Genomic DNA, 17,903 nt, shown 5'->3' with positions numbered 1-17,903 from the left:
GCACATTATTAAAAGGTCTAAAGAAAAGTAAAAGTACACAAACCAAAAATCCGACTTAAAAACCCCCAAATCACAACATAGTCTCTTGGTAACTGGAAATCGAAAGTGAATTTCAATTTATTAAGTAATTTGGGATCGAACACGAAATGCACATGCATCTAATTTGATTAATGGTGGCTGGGCTGCGTGCGGGACGCTGATGGCGACTACTGGGGTGCGGTACTGGAAGTAGTGCTGCCCGACTAAAAGGTTTGATATTTGAGGGCCTGTCGCAGAGTCATGCAGTCGACCTCGTCGATCTTGCAGGTGTTCGCCTTGATGTTGATCTCCTCCTCCTGCATCACCTGGACGTGCATCAGGTATCGCATCGAGGCCTTGTTCTCGTTCAGCTTCTGGTTGAGCTTGCAGACGGATGCCTTCAGGGCCTGCAGTTCGTTGTAGAGCGCGTCCTGGACCATGTCGCAGGTTAGCTCCAATCCTGGACGGTGGGCGCGATTGCTCAGCCTCGTCTGGCAGAGGGTAATGGCCCTCTGCTTATCCATCATCTCCTTCTCCAGCTCGGTCATGTTGCGCTGCACCTGGTGGATGTGGTCCATGGTGTCCTTGTGCTTGTTCTCCAGGCACTGCTTCACGTGCTTCGTCTCCGAGATCCTTCGCTCGAAGGCCTCGTTGGTCCTGTCCGTCTGGTTCTGCATGTCCTCGCACACCTGCTTCAGTAGCAAGTCGATGTAGGCCCGCAATTGTCCGGCGGACACCAAGGCCTTGGCGTTGGCCTCCAGATTCTCGTACGTCTGCGCCTGCCACTCGGTCAGTGAGAATTGGCTGGAGGAGGGGGTGGACACATAGGGAAAGTTAGGGAGCCATGACAACTATCAGGTCGATTTATATGAAGGTGCAAATAAATCACTTATTGGAAAGTAGTCTCGATATAATTCTGTCTAATATTACCTAGGAAACTGTGGTCTTATTATTAGATTTGACCTTTCTCAATTTTATATATATAAAAAACTACTACCAATCCTGGAAATACATTTCTAGGAGTAAAGCCTGTTCATTTTAGGTCAAAACCGTACCAATTGGAAAAACGGCTTAGAACATTTTTATAGAAATTTCAGTTGGTAAAACCAGAAAAATAAAATTTTTAGATTTGACCTCTCTTAATATATCCTTAACATAAACAGGAAAAAATAGCTGTATTTAAATAAAATTTATGAGCATATCGCTTGAACTTTTAGGTCAGACACAAAAATATCAACAAAAGTATCAATAGAAGAATTTCTTATTTAAAGTGTAAATCTGCGTGGTTCACTTTCAACTAAACTATAAATATTTTTTAGAAATGTCCCGAGGGTGCTAGCAAACAAAATTTAACACAGTTGATTGTAAAATGGTCACAAATATTCCACAATTGACCATTGAAACTCAGTGAAACATCGTGATTTAAGTAAGCCCTTTGTGACCTACCAGTGCTGCTTGGACAAATCCTGACCCTTCGCCAGGTCGTGCTGGAACTCCTTGAGCTTCAAGTTCTTCTCATCGATTGCCAGCGACTTGTCCTTGGCGGCCAGATCCTGATCCAGCAGATAGATGGCGGCGCGCAGCTTGCGGATCTGCTCCTCGGCCTCCTTCAGGGCGGCATCGGCCAATCCCTGACAGCCCTTGATCACCTTCAGCTCGCGGCGCAGCGAGCGGTCCACCTCGTCGTCGCAGAGGTCCACCCCGATCCTGCCCTCTCGCAGGATCAGGCACTGCTTGCAGATGGCCAGCGACTTGTCCTTCAGGAACTCAATACAGTTCAGCACCCGGTTGCGATAGGTGTTCAGGGCTTCATCTTCCAGAGCGGCGGTCTTCTTCTGGCGATTCAACTCGTCCACCAGGAAACGGATCTCACTCGTCCGCTCGCGCATATGATGCTCCACCTCGCGCTGCCAGTTCTTGGTGGTGTCCTTTGTCTCGTCCACCACACGACGCGATTCCCTGGGTAAAAAAGGGTCACCAACTTGAATCCGCTCCCAGGGATCCCATTTCACTCCCGATATACTCACTCCACGATCCGCTCGGCCAGCTTCTCCTGGTCGCATGTGATCCGAAACTTGATCTTGTTGTTATAGTCCCAGTCCTCCTCGGAATATCTAGGCGGGCACTTGGCCACCGGGCCCAGATGCTTCCCGGCCAGCTGGAGGCCCGTGATGCGGCGAGATTTCAGATTGGGCAACATCTTTCTCGCTGGGATTGGATTGAATTGGATTAAGATTGCGTAAGAAAGGAATAATATACAAGAAGCTCTTGGTAAAAAGTGTAACTGTCACTGCAAAATCTCTACACTCGATTGTCCCCACCTGGCACACTTCTCGAGACCGGGCAGGAAATTATGTGTACCTGGCTGGATGGCTGCCTGGCTCGGAATCTCAGCCGGAGTCGGAGGAGAGTCGCTGGCGACCTGAGTGGCCTACCCTCCTCTCCCAGGGGCTTCGTTAAATCGATTCATGCTAGGGAATTTACGGTTGCCTAGCGGTATTTATTGTTATGTTGCTTATCCCCCCACCGAATATCCTTAAACATACACGATACGAAAATATAGTATTTAACCTAATACCCACATGTCCAAAAATATTTTATAATTAAGCATAAAACAATAAATATTTTCTAGATATTAGAAAATATTCGTTTTTTTTAAAGTCCGAAAACCTTGTTTATCTTAAAAGTTATTTAATATGAAATGATTCCTTCTAGTTTTCTAAAGCAAATATTCTAAAATCATTTTTTATATTAAAATGAAATTGAAATGGTAGTAAAATACTATATTAAAAAATATAAAATGTTAATTAAATTTAAATTTTTTGTGATAATTTATATGATATTGAGCGATAGAATTATATTCCTATAATTTAATAAATACTTTATTTTCGGTGTACTAGTCTCATCCGTTCCTGTGCATGTGCTTGTCCAATGCGCTTGTGCCGTGTGTCACCTGGCAGTCAGTCCAATTGGGCACACGGAGCTGAAATCCGCCAAAGGAGTCGCCGGCGGCTCCGCCAGCTGCTCCTGCACCTTGCGGTCCCGTCTTACGGCATGTCTATAAATAGCTTTATGCCCTGGGGGAGTCCCCTTGAGCCAGCAGCTCCTTCTTGATCGATTTATGCTAACATACTTTCGCTTTTGCGCCTTCGTTTTTTGACTTGAGCTGTTTCTTCATACTTTTTACTTTATTGCCAAGTTTTTGGCATTAATTATGCTAATCCATGCCATTTGCGTGAGTAAGTGGGAAAGACTAAAAATAAAGAACTGTCAATGATTGGTTTGGCATTTGAACTAGCAGTTTAAGTGTATCTGATAGGTTTAATAACCACAAAAAAATAGGAGTGGTTTCTAGGAAAATAAATTGTTTAGTTTTTTATCTAAAGTAATTTAAATTTTAGAAAATATATAAATTAGTTTTAGGAAAATTATTGTAGCCTAAGTTTATTTTTAATTTTATACCATTTATTTAGAAAAATTGATTTTTAGTAAGTTTAAATCACTAAAAAAAAATTCTAGTAAGGCAAACCTGTTTTAAATTTTAAAACCTGGTCTTGTGGGGTTCTCAAACCAACACATTTAAACAATAGTTCCATTAGCACAGTTTGAAAAGCGCTGACGAGCCCCCATTTGCTGGGGAATTCAGCTAAGAAATTCCCAACTTGAAAGCTCTCAAAGCTTTCGAGTGAATCCAAACGTATTTCGATTTTTTTTGTAAAATTAAGTTTTAATATATTACGATACACATTTGCCATATACATCTTTTATATCCACATAGTCGTATATACGCACTGCGCTTACAGCTAAATGATAGAAATTTACAATTTAATTAACTAGGATCTCTGGATGTCGACGTTATAATGTTTCGCTCTTTGTTTTGGATTTCCGTGTTTCGGGTTTCGTTTGGCTTCAACGATCTTATGGCTTATGGCAGCTCGTCCAGAACTCTTTATCGACTTGGTTATTTTGGTATGCAATTAGGCCCAGTTTGGTGGGCTGTCAACAGATGTGGCGACGCCCCCAATAGGACAGCACCTCCTACGAAATAACTATAATTAAGCCTTGTGTTGTCTCGCTGTTTCTGTGCTTTTGTTTATGGTTTATTAACAGTGAACTTTGAAATTCTATTCTGGCTTTATCTCTACTTCCTAGTCACCCACCCACCCGGATAAGTACAATGCGGAATCGGTTAATTACTTGGTTCAATTAGCTGGACTGTACAGTTTTTTGGGGCACTTGGCCTGAACTCAATTATTGGTGCTAAACCTTGGTAACATAACCACTGATCGATCGACTGATCGGTAGGTAGGTCGATCTGTGATGGAGGATCTGTTTCAATTGGTTAACTTGGCTATCTACGAAATTCTGTAACTCTCTGCATTTAGTGTTTCTGGTGTTTGGTTTCGCCCTTGGTCTTGGGTCTGGTTTAAATTCATTTACTTGCGATTTGTTTGTTTATTGTAGTTGGTAATAATTTGTTGCTAGTTTTTTGTTACTTCTTGTTTCCTCTTGTGTGTAGGCAGTGTTTCATCATTTTGGGGTATTTGTTCGATAGTTATTCTCTGCCGTTTCCGCGTCGATATTTTCTTTCTTTTGTTTATACATTTTTCTTGGCTTTAGCACATTGCCCTGTTATGTCTACTAACAATAAAAATAAGACATTCCTTCCACGAATGAAAACAGTTTCATTTTTGGTTTTTGTTTGGATTTTTCTTTTCTTACATATTAAAAATGATTGTTTAATTAAATACAAAATACATTTAGCAGTAAACAAAACCAAACACAAAGAAATAAGTGTATAATGAAAAAAATATATGTTTTTATATATTCTGTTTCCTAATTTCTCGATTTATTTTGTTAATAGTTTTTTGTTTCTGTACTTTAGTTGGTAGTTTATCATTTTGTTAAGTTCTTTATTTGCATCGCACACTTTTTTAGCTGCTTGTAACAAAAATAATTGCTTTTGAGGTATTTATTTTTTGTTTATATAAATATTCTTTATACACATAACCGTTATAAGTATTTAGGTTTTAGTCGCTTTCGTTTTCCATAGTTTTTCTTGTTTTCTTTTCCGTTTTATTTCCGTTTTTATTCTGTAGTTGTCTTGTCTTTTTAAACAATTCAAAGCACCTTTTGATTATATTTGACATCGTAATTTTTTTGCTTTTATATTTATGTAGACATTTCCTATTTTCTCGTTCCTTAGGCAAATACAAAAAATATGATTCAGATTGGAACTGAAACGGAATATAACCAAAGTACATAAATCGATTGTATACATTTCTTTTAGATCACCCCTTTTTTTTGGGATTTTTTGTTGTGGCAGCGTTTAGCTTCTCAGTACGCGGTATTATTTTGTTTTTTTTATTAGCTTGAATTCAGAAATGCAACCGAAATCGAATTAGACCAATTCTTGGGGCTGACTACGAAAGAGGGAGAATTCTTCTGGGGGTAGTTATTGAATACAAATTGGCTATGCGAGCAAGTTAGGCCCTAAGTCGGGTCACTTTTTATAATCGAGCTGGGAAACCTGATACTTTATATATTTTATTTTATAGTTTATTCTTCTTTTATGTTCTAGTTTAGTTTATAATTTACATTTCATTTAAGTTTGTGTTGTGGCTAGGCTGCAGTTGTCCCTAATAGCTAACGTCACTATATGCCTACTAAAGGTGTTTGAAATGACAAAAACAATTGGAAAACTGTTCGACAACAATTAAAAAAAAGCTTTAAAGAACTTTTCTAGCCAGAGTAATTATACTTGATTAATGTGGTTGGGACTGAAATAAATTTCTAAGTCACGAACTCACACGATTCATGTGTATATACTTTATATAGAGCTATCTCGCGAATACAGAACTTTCTTCGTAATATAAATGGTCTGCTGTCTGTTTCAACTGGAGTTAAATAAGTGTAAAAAGAAATTAAAGTGTTGCGTGTACATTTGAACTAAATTGTGTAAACCTTTTTGCCTATATAAAAAATAAGTGTAAGTATAATATTTATACATAAACACGGATAAGTTTAGGGTTGGGGGTTACGGGTTGGGTTGCGATCTCGCCTACCATCTCTCTAGGTGTATATAGTAATAGCTATAGCATATGTTTATGTGGATGTCTCTAACTGTAGTATCTAGGTGTATCCAAAAACGAACGCTCGTCTCGGCGTAGCACAATCATCTTCTGCCTCGACATGCTCATTCTCATAATCATCCAATAGCACGATCCGTGCGCGCTCTCTTTAACAAAAACAATTCCGCACACAGAGTTCATGTGCTCCTCCTGCTGCTCATCCTGCTGCTCCGCCTACTCCTCGTGATCGTCCGGCTCATTCCGTATCCTTAACCAAGTCCACACTCCACATACGTCATAATAGTAACTGTCAATTTCTGATTTTTGGGAAGGAAGAGGGAGTGGTGGTGGTGGGACGGGACGGGATGGGTTGGTTGGGAAGCGACCGCTCCAGCCTTTAGACCATCGGCAGACCCTGCTGCACGTCCATCATCTCGTCCTGCGCCGGCGAGGGGCGTGGCGCAAATGTCTGCATATGGTGGGGTGGTGTGGCCCTAGCAAACATTCCGGATCGCTGCGGATGACCGTGCATGGCCATCGGAGCATTAGCCCCCACATTGGCCGATGGGAACTGTAGCCGGAAGCTGCTATCCGGCAGCTGGCGAGGTGTACGTCGTGGGGAGCGTGCCGGCATCCGGTTGGCCCGATGCATGTCCTCCAGTATCGAGGGCGCTACGTAGGTGAAACCCTGCGAAAAATAACAAAATCAAACCTTGAGTTGCTTGCCATTTAGAGTGTGACTCTATCCCCCCAAATCCCTGACCCACTTGTTCGGCGGTGTGTATGTGCAATTGAAATCGGATCGGGCAACTACTACTACACTCGGTAGTCCAGCTCGATTCGATCCGATTCCCGTCTTGAATACTAATAATGCCCCCACTGGCTTTCGGAGCAGGGATTATGCAAGCCGGCTGGCTGAGCTGTGCTCCATGTAACACACATTTTACATAATTTTCCAGACCCGCCGTGGAGAGATATTAATTAAATATATATGCCTTGACGAAATCCGCCGGCAAATGCAATAAAATAATTAAAAGCCGCCGGCTGCCGTGCGTCTGTGTAAATTCCCGCGGCACGGAGGCTGGACACAAATGCGTGGCTATGGATTTAGAGGAGGAACTGCAGGGGGCAGCAGAGGCACCTGTCGCTGCCAGGTGAAATGTACGTGAGAGCGCCGTCGCGTTAATTGGAACTGCGATCGAGCGCTGACCCACTAAGGCATAATAATTCGAGGTGCGACGAGCGAGGCAGCGAGGCGATGAGAAAGTTTCCATTATCCATTATAAAGTTCTAATTGAATCCCAGTTTGGATTTCAATCAGGTGCGAAATAAATCCGCTTCGCAGTACGGTTTTAGAAACCTGGAGCTCTCACGTGATGATTGGCTAAGCATCATTAAGTAATTAGTAGCAATGTGCTCGATGAGCTAACCGAAAGAAACAGTTCTTCTCAAACTTTTGGTAAAAGAGTTTGTGTAGAGGGAACCAGTTTTTTTTCAAAGCCAAATATCAGATGTTAATATTGATAAGAACTACTTTCTTTAATCAGTGCAAGGTTACGGAATTATGTATAATTGGTTTGGGTTGAAAATTAAAAATATGGTCCATTATACCAGGTTATACATATAGGGGAATTGAGTTTTGTAAAAACCAATCCGAGTAAAATTAAACAAGTAACCCAAATTAATAGGTGGCATTAATATTTAACAAAAAATGTATTTGTTTAACGTTTTAGCAACATTTTAGAAAGCTTCTGAACTTGTTTACACCTATTACCCAACTTGTTTATAAACCTGAATCTTTCCGGCTGTCCAAAGACTCCTAAACCTTAATTAGGCAATATTTACTTCACTTTTAGCCCACTAATCCAATAAGGCCATAAGCAAAACAAACTTTACACAGCTTAGCGAGCCCCAAAACGCCGAACGAAAGCAGCTCAAGGGTCGTTCGACTCAGCTGGTTTAAACGGACTCAGATGTTTGTAAACAAATAAAACAAAAAGCGGCCGAGAGAAAGAGAGAGAAGGGATAAAGAGCATTTGTAGAGGAGCGGTGTTCGGTGAGCAATTGGCTTAAAATGCAGCGCAGCTAGAGCCAGAGCGAGCCGAGCCCAGCAAGCCAAAGCTGCGAGCCAAATCCACCGACTTGGCCACTTGGCTGCACTCATCGCCAGTCTCACAGAAACGCTCAAAGCGTGCGGACACCCAAGCAAGCGGTTCGAGTCTCAGCCAGAAAGCAAAATAAGAAAGAAAACGAACCCAAAACAAGGCGACTGGGAGTAACTTTCGTGCCTCGTGGTAGAAAATTCAAGCTGGAGAAAGGCCTAGACCCACAGCTCATAAGCATTTGGTTTTTGCAAGCCAGCCAGTCAGTTGGCCAAAATCGACGCATTTCACCGACCATAATGCGCTGACATTGATTCTGGGCCAGCGTGCATTGTCATCGGAGGTGGTTCAGGGCTATCGGGATTACCAGTTGGTAGACCCAAAAACCAGTTGAAGGGCAACGAGACCAGCTGAAAAGCGAGAGAGAAACTCAGCGCGCATGCGTGCACGTGCATAATTCACTCAATCTCTTTGAGTTTTTGCTAACAAAACTGGGACAAGAACGAGCGTTCGCAGTGCAGCTCAAACTGTTGGTGCGCGGAAGTGTTAAATTGGTTATAACTAACATTGCGCAACATTAGTACCCAAAATAAAAGATACATAAATGCGCTAACTAACCACAATAAACGAAAAATGTGTATGCAATCTATGAGCAAAATTGGCAAACTGTCGAGCTGTGTGAAAATAATAACAACACGGTCGAGCCGATAACACAAAAGCCACGCTTTGTTCGTGACTCGTGGCTAAAAGCCAAACAACCAAACAACCGGGCGAGCCAATAAATAAACACTAACCAAGACTGGCCACAAAAAAAAAAAAAAGCCAAAATATATAAAAGAAAATCAAAGCGGACAAAATGTCCAAGCAGTTGAAAATAAATTCACTTTCGTTGTTGCATTGCCTGGCAGCGCTGCTCTGTGCGGCAGCGCTGCAGCCACAACAACCACAGCAAGTGTTGCAGCTGCAACAACAGCATCAATTGCTGGTAGAGCAGCCGCACCAACAGAAGCATCAATTGCTGGTAGAGCAGCCACAGCAACAGCAATTGCTGCCAGCAAGTGGTGCGGCGACAACAGCAGCAATATCTCCTGCCAGCAGCAACATCAGACTTGTGAATGCAACTTCAGATGGTGTCACCACCACTTTCATCGACAACACCAGCAGCAATGCCAACAGTATGACACACAACGTCCAAAACAATGATGCTGCAGGTCCCGCCTCCTTGGAGCAGCAGCAGCAGCAACAGCAACCAACGTTGCAATATGCACATATATCGGCATTAGATAAAGAAGTAGGTATGCATCAACAAAAAAAAAAAAAAAACCGAGAGAAGCAGCATCAAACATAAATGGATATTGCTAATCAATACTCTACCACGATTGGGGTCTGAATGAATTACAAAACACGTAAGCTTGCATCCTCAGGCAAAATTTATTTCCAATGGCAATTCATTTTATTTGTCAGTAATATGTTTATTTGTATATTTTGTTATTATTTGGTAGTTAAATTTTGGTAAAAGAAAAAGGAATTTTTTTTAGGAAACATTGGGTAAGGAGTATTCGGAGAAAACAATAAATATTGCTAATCGATAATCTACCACGTTTGAAGCATTCGCGAATTAAAAATCTAATGGTGACATGTTCAAGAGGATTTAAATTGTTACATTGTTGGTAATAAAAATATTGTCACTTTTATAGCGGAAAAATTAAAATTAAAATTCAATAAATTGTTCATAGCAATCTCCGATAGTTCAGAGACGTGAAATAGTTAAAGCCATTATGTTTAGATTAAGGGCCTTGCCACTTTCCCTTACAAAAAGTTTAATTATGTAGAAAATCTGACGCCCTCAGTGTTTATCTTACTAATTTTAAATTACTCTACAAATTTAGAACAATTATGTTACAAGTTAGGTCAGCGTAATGACACTTTCCTTCACTATTTACACTTCCTACTAATTTGTTTTGTTGGTGTGACCAAGAGAAATTTCCATCACGATTTAGTTGAACGACTTCATCGTTTGGCACTCGCTTATTGCCAGGGAGTCGGCTCATCAGGTGGGTCTCCAAGTGCGTATTTATATGGAACAGCGGTGGTCGGACGAACAGTAAGCTCACCTCGGGTGGCGTTAAATTTTGCGAATTAGCCATAACAAACATTACCGCTACCGAATTGACGCTTTTCGGGCCGGCAGTAAGGGCAGTGGAGCGGGAGAAGCACCTAGCCAAGTCGACTTGATGGCCGCGCCTCAAGTGTGAAAGTGAAATTTATTACACTTGAATTTGAAAAACGAAAATCAGAGCTAGTCTAGAGCCAAAGAAAGGGGGCGATGGGGAGGCCAATGGCCGAACTTGTTGGGTAATTCCGAGCGGAGCGGGGGGCGCTAATTAAAAACGAAGCAAGCCGTGCTAACCGAGCCTATCTGGGGCCTTTCCATCTCATTGCAGTCGAGCGCCTGATCAAACAGTGGGCCCCAATCGTTTGGCTGGCGCCGGAGGAGAAATTCATGCCGCTTGGCGTGGAGGAGTTTCTGCAGTATGTCCACCCAATGGACAAGGACAGCCGCAGCTTCCGGCCGGGAGTTCCTTTCAGGGAGTATTCAACCAAATCCCACCTGGTCACAAACAACGAAATCCAGGAGCTGCTGGAGAACGACAAATCTTTTCTGTATGGTCGGAATCCCAATGAGAAACCGGTGCCCATCTATGGAGTGGTCACCATGTGTCCTTCTAGGAGGGAACCAGTAGTGCAGAGTCCTCCGCCCGTCAGCACACGAGCTGCTTATATTCCCGTCTCCATTGATCCCCTCGAGGAACGCAATGACACTGTACGGAGATCGTCCAGACTGTTTCCACTTTTTCAGCGAGTTAAACGAGAGGCACAGGCAGCTCCAAAGTACAATTCACTCAACGAGTACGAGGAACTGGTGATGGAGCCGTCCCAGAAGCCCCAAAAAGAGACCGATCCAGAACCGGAGCCGGAAGGCGGAGTGCCAGTAAACAATTTCATCGCCAACCTCGCGGATAACGTCAAGTTTAGCGGTGGAACCGATCCTGATGACAATCTGGAGGAGAACAGTGTTGGCCAGACACCGGAACAGGAGGCGAATACAGGAAAGGGCAAGCTGCCAGGCTTTCATGTAACCTACTGGATGTTTTATCCCTACAGCCAGGGTAAAACCATGTGCACCGTAAGCTTGGGTCCACTTGGAAGGATTCCCTTTCCTGCTGTGTATGGATATTGTCTGGGAAATCGCAAGGACATCGGTAGTCATGTGGGCGATTGGGAACACATGAGCCTGTATTTTAACGGGGATGCCGAACCGCAGGCCATGTATGTTTCCGCCCACGATGCGGGTGCCTATTACAGCTATAATCGGCTGACGGGATCCTTTGAGTTCCGCCGCCAGGAGACGCGTAAGGGAATCCTGCAGCGACCCAACTTCCCAAAAACAGTGACGACATTCAAGAACCATCCGGTTCTGTTTGCAGCTAAGGGTTCGCATGGTCTTTGGACAGCTCCGGGAAAACATCGATTTGTCAAAGTAGCGCGCCTTTATGACATCAACGGATTTGGTACGCCATGGAACACTTGGAAGGCTGTGGACATAAGTTATGAGAACTTGAGATCGTATGGTGAGTGAAGCCATTATTATTTTCTTGTTTCGGAACTGACCAGTTTTACTTTTCCCAAAAGGTCGGTCACTGGTTCCCGATTGGCTCACGTATCGTGGCAAGTGGGGCAATCCCAAAAGCAATTGCCATCCTTTTCGGCGAATCGGTTTGAATTTCTGTGAGTTTACGGACGGTCCAACGGGAATTCCGCTCAAGGAACCCCACTTTCAATGCGGCGCTGACTATCGCTGATGACTTATTCGGAAAAGGGGGCCTTGCCTAACCTTAGACTAATGTATAGTAAAGTATTTATTGTGAAACCACCCAAAAAATCCCTTAAAGATTAAAAATGAAATAATAGTAAACGAAAATTCTAGATTTCTTTGCTGAACTAAGGGAAAACATATCTCTTTTGTTGTTTTGAAACTAGGAAATATTTTCCCTATTATAAATTTGAACTAATTACATATTACATTAGAACATATCTTATAAAAGTTACTATTCTCTGAATTTTTCCCATTTTATTTTATCTACTCACTTGGAAAATTAAATTGGCACTTTCGCTCAGCGTCGTATCATCAGGGGAATCCACTGGAATTTGTCTTGTGAATCTCGTGTCGAACTGTGAGACATCGTCCTCGCTTCTCTGTTGGTTTAATGTATGGATTAGAATTTAGTTTGTCTAAATTATTCGCCAAGATAGAGCGGCTTACCAAGAGCGGTTTTATAGGCGGTTCGAGGCGTCTGGCAAGCACATCATCCCAATTGACGTGCTTGAAGAAGGGATGTATTTGAACAGCCGCCGCATCCTCGGGACCGCTGCCAAGGCGCTGAGGCTCCTGACGCTTCATCAGGCGACGTACCAGATCCCTGGCTTCGGGTGTGAGGTAGGCTGGCAGATTGAGCTTGGCTTTAAGAATGGTCTCGATGGTCTTCTTTCGGTTCTCGGCGGTAAAAGGTGGCTAAACGATATCAGTTATTATACTCGGGTTTCTAAAACTCCTTTTCCGTAAACTTACGACTCCTGTAAGCATATCAAACATGAGAGCGCCCAATGACCACCAGTCGACTGCTTTGCCATGGCCACTTCTGGTCAAGATTTCAGGTGCCCTGCAAACAAAGCGAACTCAAATTATTTTAAAATTCTGTCATTCCCAAGGGAAAACAATAGAAAAAGGCTTGCGGGCGCACGCACATGTACTCAATTGTGCCGCAGAAGGTGTGGGTGACAATACCCTCTTGTATGTGCTCCTTGCACAGACCGAAGTCAGTGAGCTTCACATGTCCCTGTGCATCGAGCAGTATATTCTCGGGTTTCAGATCGCGATAGATGATACCCAGTTTGTGTAGATGGCCCAAGGCCAAAATAATTTCGCTTAGATAGAAGCTGAAAAGCAAAGTGAAATATTAGTAAATGACTTTATATTATTTGTATTATTTAATAGCTACCATGTGGTATCCTCCAAGAAGATGCCCTCGCGCTCCAAATGCATGAACAGCTCGCCGCCGCTCAGATATTCAAGTATTAGGTATAGTTTTCCGTCTGTCTGGAAGGCATAGACCAGCTCCACTATGAAGGGATGCTGAGGGGCATAAATAAATACAGATTAGAGGGATATCAAAAAATAATCCTGAACTGAACGAACCTTGACTGCCTCGAGTATATTGCGCTCGGCGCGCGTGTGCGCTGTGTCCTTTTGATTGGTCACTATAGATGCCTTTTTGAGCACCTTCATGGCAAAATATTTGTTGGCATCTCGTCCAGCGGTTTTGCGCACCTAAAATGGCGAGATTATTAGTGATTAGTGATCACTTGGAGGGAGCTCTAACTTACCTGAAATACTTTGCCATAGCCACCTTTGCCGAGGACCTTCTTGAGCTCAAAGTCCTTGGGTCCCAGCTTTATTTTACCTGGATTGACATTCTCCTCGCAGAGCTGTATGGTCTCCTGGCCCTCAGTGCTGTTAATTGGGAATAGGGAATTAGGAATTGGGGTTAGGGGACTGATTTAATTGTTGTCTTCTGTTCGATGGTGTTTGCGTCTGTGTCGGCTAGCGTGGGAAAGAAGCAGCCCACGTGCTATAAATAAATCCCATGGCGTGCACGCGCCAATCGTCACCTCCATTCTGGCCCGCTCCTCCCTCCCAACCAGCCATCTCTCCTATTATTGCCGTCGAGTGTTTGCCGTGAGTCTTGTTTACAGACCGAACTAGCTGGCTCATTGAAGAGGCGGCCAGGGGCCGAGTGACAGCTTGTTGGTAGTCAATAGCAGTTGTAAACACTTCTGTGCCCGGTCCGTTCGTCCGTCTATTGGTCCCTTATCGTCGTCCGGAGTCGAGCAGGTGTAGTGCGTCTGGTCGGGATCAGCCTCTAAGCCAAATCAATCAGATGTTGCCACTGCCGGCGTTCCCAGTGTGTAAACAAGTCCGAACTGATAATTGGCAATTAGGCTGCTCATTTGCCCGGCTTTATACGATTTTTATCTGCTCAGCTGGTTGCAGAGGAAGTTCGGTTCGATCTAGCCCCCTCTCTCCCCCGCGTTTAGAGTCCACAGTCACGTCCTCCAATGTAGCGACATAACACTGGCATTACTCACTCTTGGTGCAGATTAATACACAATTCCGGTTCTAGGTCAACCTGCAAACGAGAAAAGATACGGAGAGGGGGTGTGAGTGAGATGGCGCTTACTTTCAAGCATAACTGCCAGCGGAATACATGCGAAAAATAAACAATTAATCATAGTTATTGCGAACTTGAGACCAAACAGCAGAAGGGAAAGTTACACAGCAGATTGTATCTACGAAGACTTAACGCTCTACGACTTAAGTTTAATGTTAAGAATACTAGGAAGCAGTATTTTACAGCAGTAATTTGTTTGGTTTAACAAAAAAGTAAATAGTTTACGGATAAATTACAGACATTTGTGAATCACACAACATTCCTTTACAATTGTTGATAGAAATCCTAAAATATGATGATCAGTGATCACCAGTGATATGTGACAATAATTATCACATCGACTTTAATTTTTTTAATAATTGTTCAATTTAAAAATGTTTGATCTATTTATCAAATACAGACCGAATAATCATGTTCCGCTCAATAGCTGGCCTCCACCTTCTCTTAGTGAGACATGCCGGAGTTTCGCGATTTGTTACTTTACGATCAGCGGATTTAGAAAATAGTTAAAACACAATATTTACCGGCAATAGATTTTCTTATTAAAACAAATGTAAATATGTGCATTTATAACTAGGAGTAAACTAATAAATTTTACAAACCAAATGATTGCAGTTCTAGTATTAAATTTCCTCCCCACTAAAATCTTTGCATGTTGCAGCCTCAATCCCCATTCGATGTTACCCTACTTTCACGATATATTTTAAGCAGAGGGAGATTCCGATGAATGGAGAGATCGCATAGGGACAGACAGGGTCTCGCTCTTGGATCTTGCATGCTGTCCGCCTTTGGAGTCTGTAACGCCAGTGAATTTCTCCCCCTTTCGATCTGCCCACTCACACGGAGGTATTTACACAGAGAGAAAGAGAGAGACGTTCACACAGACATACTTTTTCCGCACGCACACACACCTTTTCTTTAATGACAAACTAAATTTAGAACTCGGAACAATGCCAAATAATCTGCCGGCGATGCTGGCGCTGCTCCTCCGCCCCAGCGGATCCTCCTCCTGCCCCCAGATGCGGTCGCTCCAACCGGGGGAAGGCCACAGTTAGGGGCGGCAGAAGAATCAGCAGCCGCCGCTCTCGTCATGCCTAAAATTTGTATAGAACATTTTTGACTAAAGTTCAATTGAATGGCGGCTTCGGCATCGGCATCTCGACAGCTCGTAGCGCAGCACATTAAAAACTGGTTCACCTCGTCAGCGTTGGCGGTGAATTCCAATTAACGAATCCATCATAATTTATAGCGCTCACACAAATTCGATAGATAGGCGAAGGGGTTTGCGCGCTTGCGTAAATTACATTCGACAAGTCGTTGAAGGGGGGGGAGATTTGATAAGAACGGGCATTAAAAAGGGTGTTCCCGCTTTGTGATTTCCCCCAGAACGCAAAGTTACAATATACAAGGGGTGTTACAAACACGAAAGAAACAGACCATATACGGAAGAAAAAAAATATTAGATAAGTTTTGAATATGATATTTTAAATCTTTCGAATATTTAAGTGCTACCTAATTGTAGGAAATATTAAAATTTGACTCTAAAAATTTAATTGATTTTTTATTTTCTCAACAATTAGCAGATGTAGGCATTCCTAGATTATTTTTTTAACTAACGATTTTATTACTAATTTTTAAATGATTTTGGACTTAGTATGACCTTTAAAAACTAATACTGTTTTGAATTTAAATTTACAAATTGACGATGAAAGTCCATCTGCGGTTTAATTACTATACAAATATTTACTATACAAATATTCCGTCATTTTTAGACTATGGCTATTTTTAAAGTAGGTTAAGTTAGTGAAACTATGCATTACCATTGTGTAACATTTTATAAACTATCCATGTATGTAGTATGTGAATATAATTATAGCAAAATTGATGGTTTTAAATTACTGCAAAGGGATTATAAAACTTGCATAAATCTAGCAAACGGCACTATATGATCTCAAGCGAAAAATTCTAACATAAACTTGGATTTTATTACTAAAAATTATAGCATTAAAACATATGCTAATTCTGTACATATATTATTTCCGTCTTTTTATACTGACTGCATTGCAGTTACGACTGGTTCTGTGGAGCACCCTAAATATTTCAGTATGGCACGATCACTCGATCGCTTGCTTACTCTCAAACATTTTGTTGTGTTCTCTTATCAGCGCGGTGAGGTTTTTCTCATTTTCTAATTTTATATTGCCCGCTGATAAGGAATTTCGTTTTCTAAGTGGAAGTTTAGACTCTTCCGTCTCTTTTTCCTCTACCTTCGCAGTTGTTGCATTTTAGTCAGGGACGAAATGTGGGGGAAAAGGGGGTTAAGAACTATGGAGTGTGGCGGGTAATTGGTTCTGATTATTTTGAAGGACATTACTTCGATTGGCCAATATCAGCAATGGTTTCATAAAGAGGATTTGGATGGTGGATCGTGGGGAAATTTCCGTATAATGAGTGTACGTGCTGAATAATCTACGGCTGGATGACGCCAGACATTTGCGCAGCAGATAAGCCGAGTTTTGCAGGGTGTGTGGATAAATTATGAGAAGGGGGTGTGGATGGCATTGGGTTTGGGATGCCCAGACGACCGAAAGGAAAACTGTCAGACAAAGCAGAAAAGGTAAACAAAGAGGGAAATTCCGACTGTGTGTGGGGGAAATTGTTGCTGCGTAGTTTATGTAGGGTATGAATGTGACTATCTTACGTCGTCCAGTTCGATCCTGTCGTCGTCGGAATCCCGGGCCTTGTCGTCCTGCAGCTCCAGGTCGTGGAGTTCCAGGTCGAACAGCTCACTGGGATCGCTTACGTCCGCCATTGTGGTGTGGATGTGAATGGATCGCCGCTGCTCCGCTCCTGAACTGGGCGCTCCTCTGGCGGGGCGGAAGTGTTTTATTTTGGTCTTTAGTCTCCTCTTTTTTGTTGTGGCTGGTTCAGATGGAACAGCAGTGCCGATTTCGTAGCTTTCGTGGCCCGAAGGTTATTGTTTATTAGTTAATGGTAATACAAATACACACACACTGGGGGACACGAACCAACACAACTGCGACGCACGCACCACGCACCCACACACACGCACACTGATATCTTTATAGGTATATCCTGCCCACGCGCGCCCTTCAAGTCGCTGATCCGCCAGTTATACGCAATTGTTCGCGAACGCCAAATCGCAATGCAGTAATCAGCAATTAAAATGCACTTTTTCTTTGTTTGCGAGTGAACACGAGGTGATGTGCTAGAGTGGCCAGACGGTGGCTACCTGCTACGCGCGAGCGAGCAGACACTAAAAATGGCCGCGGAAGGTGTCAGGCGATAGTTGCGAAAACGCGATAGTACCACAATCATCGCAAAGCGGAAGGGTCTGGCAACGCTAGAAACGGTTCGGTATTTTTTAATTACTATTTTGCTGGTCAAAATTTAATGTTTTT

At 42.7% G+C, this 17,903-nt stretch overlaps 3 protein-coding genes across 4 annotated transcripts; 1 reads left to right on the top strand and 2 right to left on the bottom strand.

The window, feature by feature from the left end:
- Window positions 1-83: 83 nt before the first annotated feature.
- On the bottom strand, window positions 84-2,404 carry LOC108037485 (tektin-1). Of its 2 annotated transcripts, none has more exons than XM_017114056.1 (4): window positions 2,340-2,404; window positions 2,046-2,226; window positions 1,465-1,977; window positions 84-822 (listed from the first exon to the last, which is right to left on the bottom strand). In XM_017114056.1, exons 2-4 carry the CDS (start codon window positions 2,216-2,218, stop codon window positions 243-245), a joined length of 1,266 nt encoding a protein of 421 aa, XP_016969545.1. In that variant the 5' UTR covers window positions 2,219-2,226; window positions 2,340-2,404; the 3' UTR covers window positions 84-242. The 2 variants fall into 2 exon arrangements, with proteins under 2 accessions (XP_016969545.1, XP_016969546.1); XM_017114057.1 differs by having other exon boundaries at window positions 2,380-2,388.
- A 2,596-nt stretch (window positions 2,405-5,000) lies between these two features.
- Window positions 5,001-17,746, bottom strand: LOC108037490 (ribosomal protein S6 kinase beta-2). The gene is made up of 10 exons (XM_017114064.2): window positions 17,183-17,746; window positions 14,399-14,439; window positions 13,637-13,763; window positions 13,449-13,580; window positions 13,252-13,385; window positions 12,998-13,189; window positions 12,822-12,912; window positions 12,516-12,764; window positions 12,341-12,448; window positions 5,001-6,777 (listed from the first exon to the last, which is right to left on the bottom strand). The coding sequence occupies exons 1-10, from the start codon at window positions 17,291-17,293 to the stop codon at window positions 6,487-6,489; spliced, it is 1,476 nt and encodes a 491-aa protein (XP_016969553.1). The 5' UTR covers window positions 17,294-17,746; the 3' UTR covers window positions 5,001-6,486.
- Window positions 8,191-12,295, top strand: LOC108037489. Its single transcript, XM_017114063.2, has 3 exons — window positions 8,191-9,486; window positions 10,636-11,823; window positions 11,885-12,295. Exons 1-3 carry the CDS (start codon window positions 9,048-9,050, stop codon window positions 12,052-12,054), a joined length of 1,797 nt encoding a protein of 598 aa, XP_016969552.1. The 5' UTR covers window positions 8,191-9,047; the 3' UTR covers window positions 12,055-12,295.
- Window positions 17,747-17,903: the final 157 nt, after the last annotated feature.

Source organism: Drosophila rhopaloa, unplaced genomic scaffold (genome assembly GCF_018152115.1).
Source record: "Drosophila rhopaloa isolate 14029-0021.01 unplaced genomic scaffold, ASM1815211v1 contig_163, whole genome shotgun sequence".
Classification (NCBI taxonomy): Eukaryota; Metazoa; Arthropoda; class Insecta; order Diptera; family Drosophilidae; genus Drosophila; species Drosophila rhopaloa.
This window is presented reverse-complemented; position numbering and strand designations above follow the sequence as displayed.

What these genes read in the sequence shown, in the direction of transcription:
- LOC108037485 (XM_017114056.1), bottom strand. Translation starts at nt 2,218, where the DNA reads ATGTTGCCCAATCTGAAATCTCGCCGCATCACGGGCCTCCAGCTGGCC. An exon ending in CTGGCCGAGCGGATCGTGGA is followed by an intron (nt 1,978 to 2,045) that starts GTGAGTATATCG and finishes TTTTTTACCCAG; the next exon opens with GGAATCGCGTCGTGTGGTGG. An exon ending in GATTTGTCCAAGCAGCACTG is followed by an intron (nt 823 to 1,464) that starts GTAGGTCACAAA and finishes CCCCTCCTCCAG; the next exon opens with CCAATTCTCACTGACCGAGT.
- LOC108037489 (XM_017114063.2), top strand. Translation starts at nt 9,048, where the DNA reads ATGTCCAAGCAGTTGAAAATAAATTCACTTTCGTTGTTGCATTGCCTG. An exon ending in GGCATTAGATAAAGAAGTAG is followed by an intron (nt 9,487 to 10,635) that starts GTATGCATCAAC and finishes ATCTCATTGCAG; the next exon opens with TCGAGCGCCTGATCAAACAG. An exon ending in TGAGAACTTGAGATCGTATG is followed by an intron (nt 11,824 to 11,884) that starts GTGAGTGAAGCC and finishes TTTTCCCAAAAG; the next exon opens with GTCGGTCACTGGTTCCCGAT.
- LOC108037490 (XM_017114064.2), bottom strand. Translation starts at nt 17,293, where the DNA reads ATGGCGGACGTAAGCGATCCCAGTGAGCTGTTCGACCTGGAACTCCAC. An exon ending in TGTATTAATCTGCACCAAGA is followed by an intron (nt 13,764 to 14,398) that starts GTGAGTAATGCC and finishes CCCAATTAACAG; the next exon opens with CACTGAGGGCCAGGAGACCA. An exon ending in GTGCCAATTTAATTTTCCAA is followed by an intron (nt 6,778 to 12,340) that starts GTGAGTAGATAA and finishes TATTTTTCGCAG; the next exon opens with GGTTTCACCTACGTAGCGCC.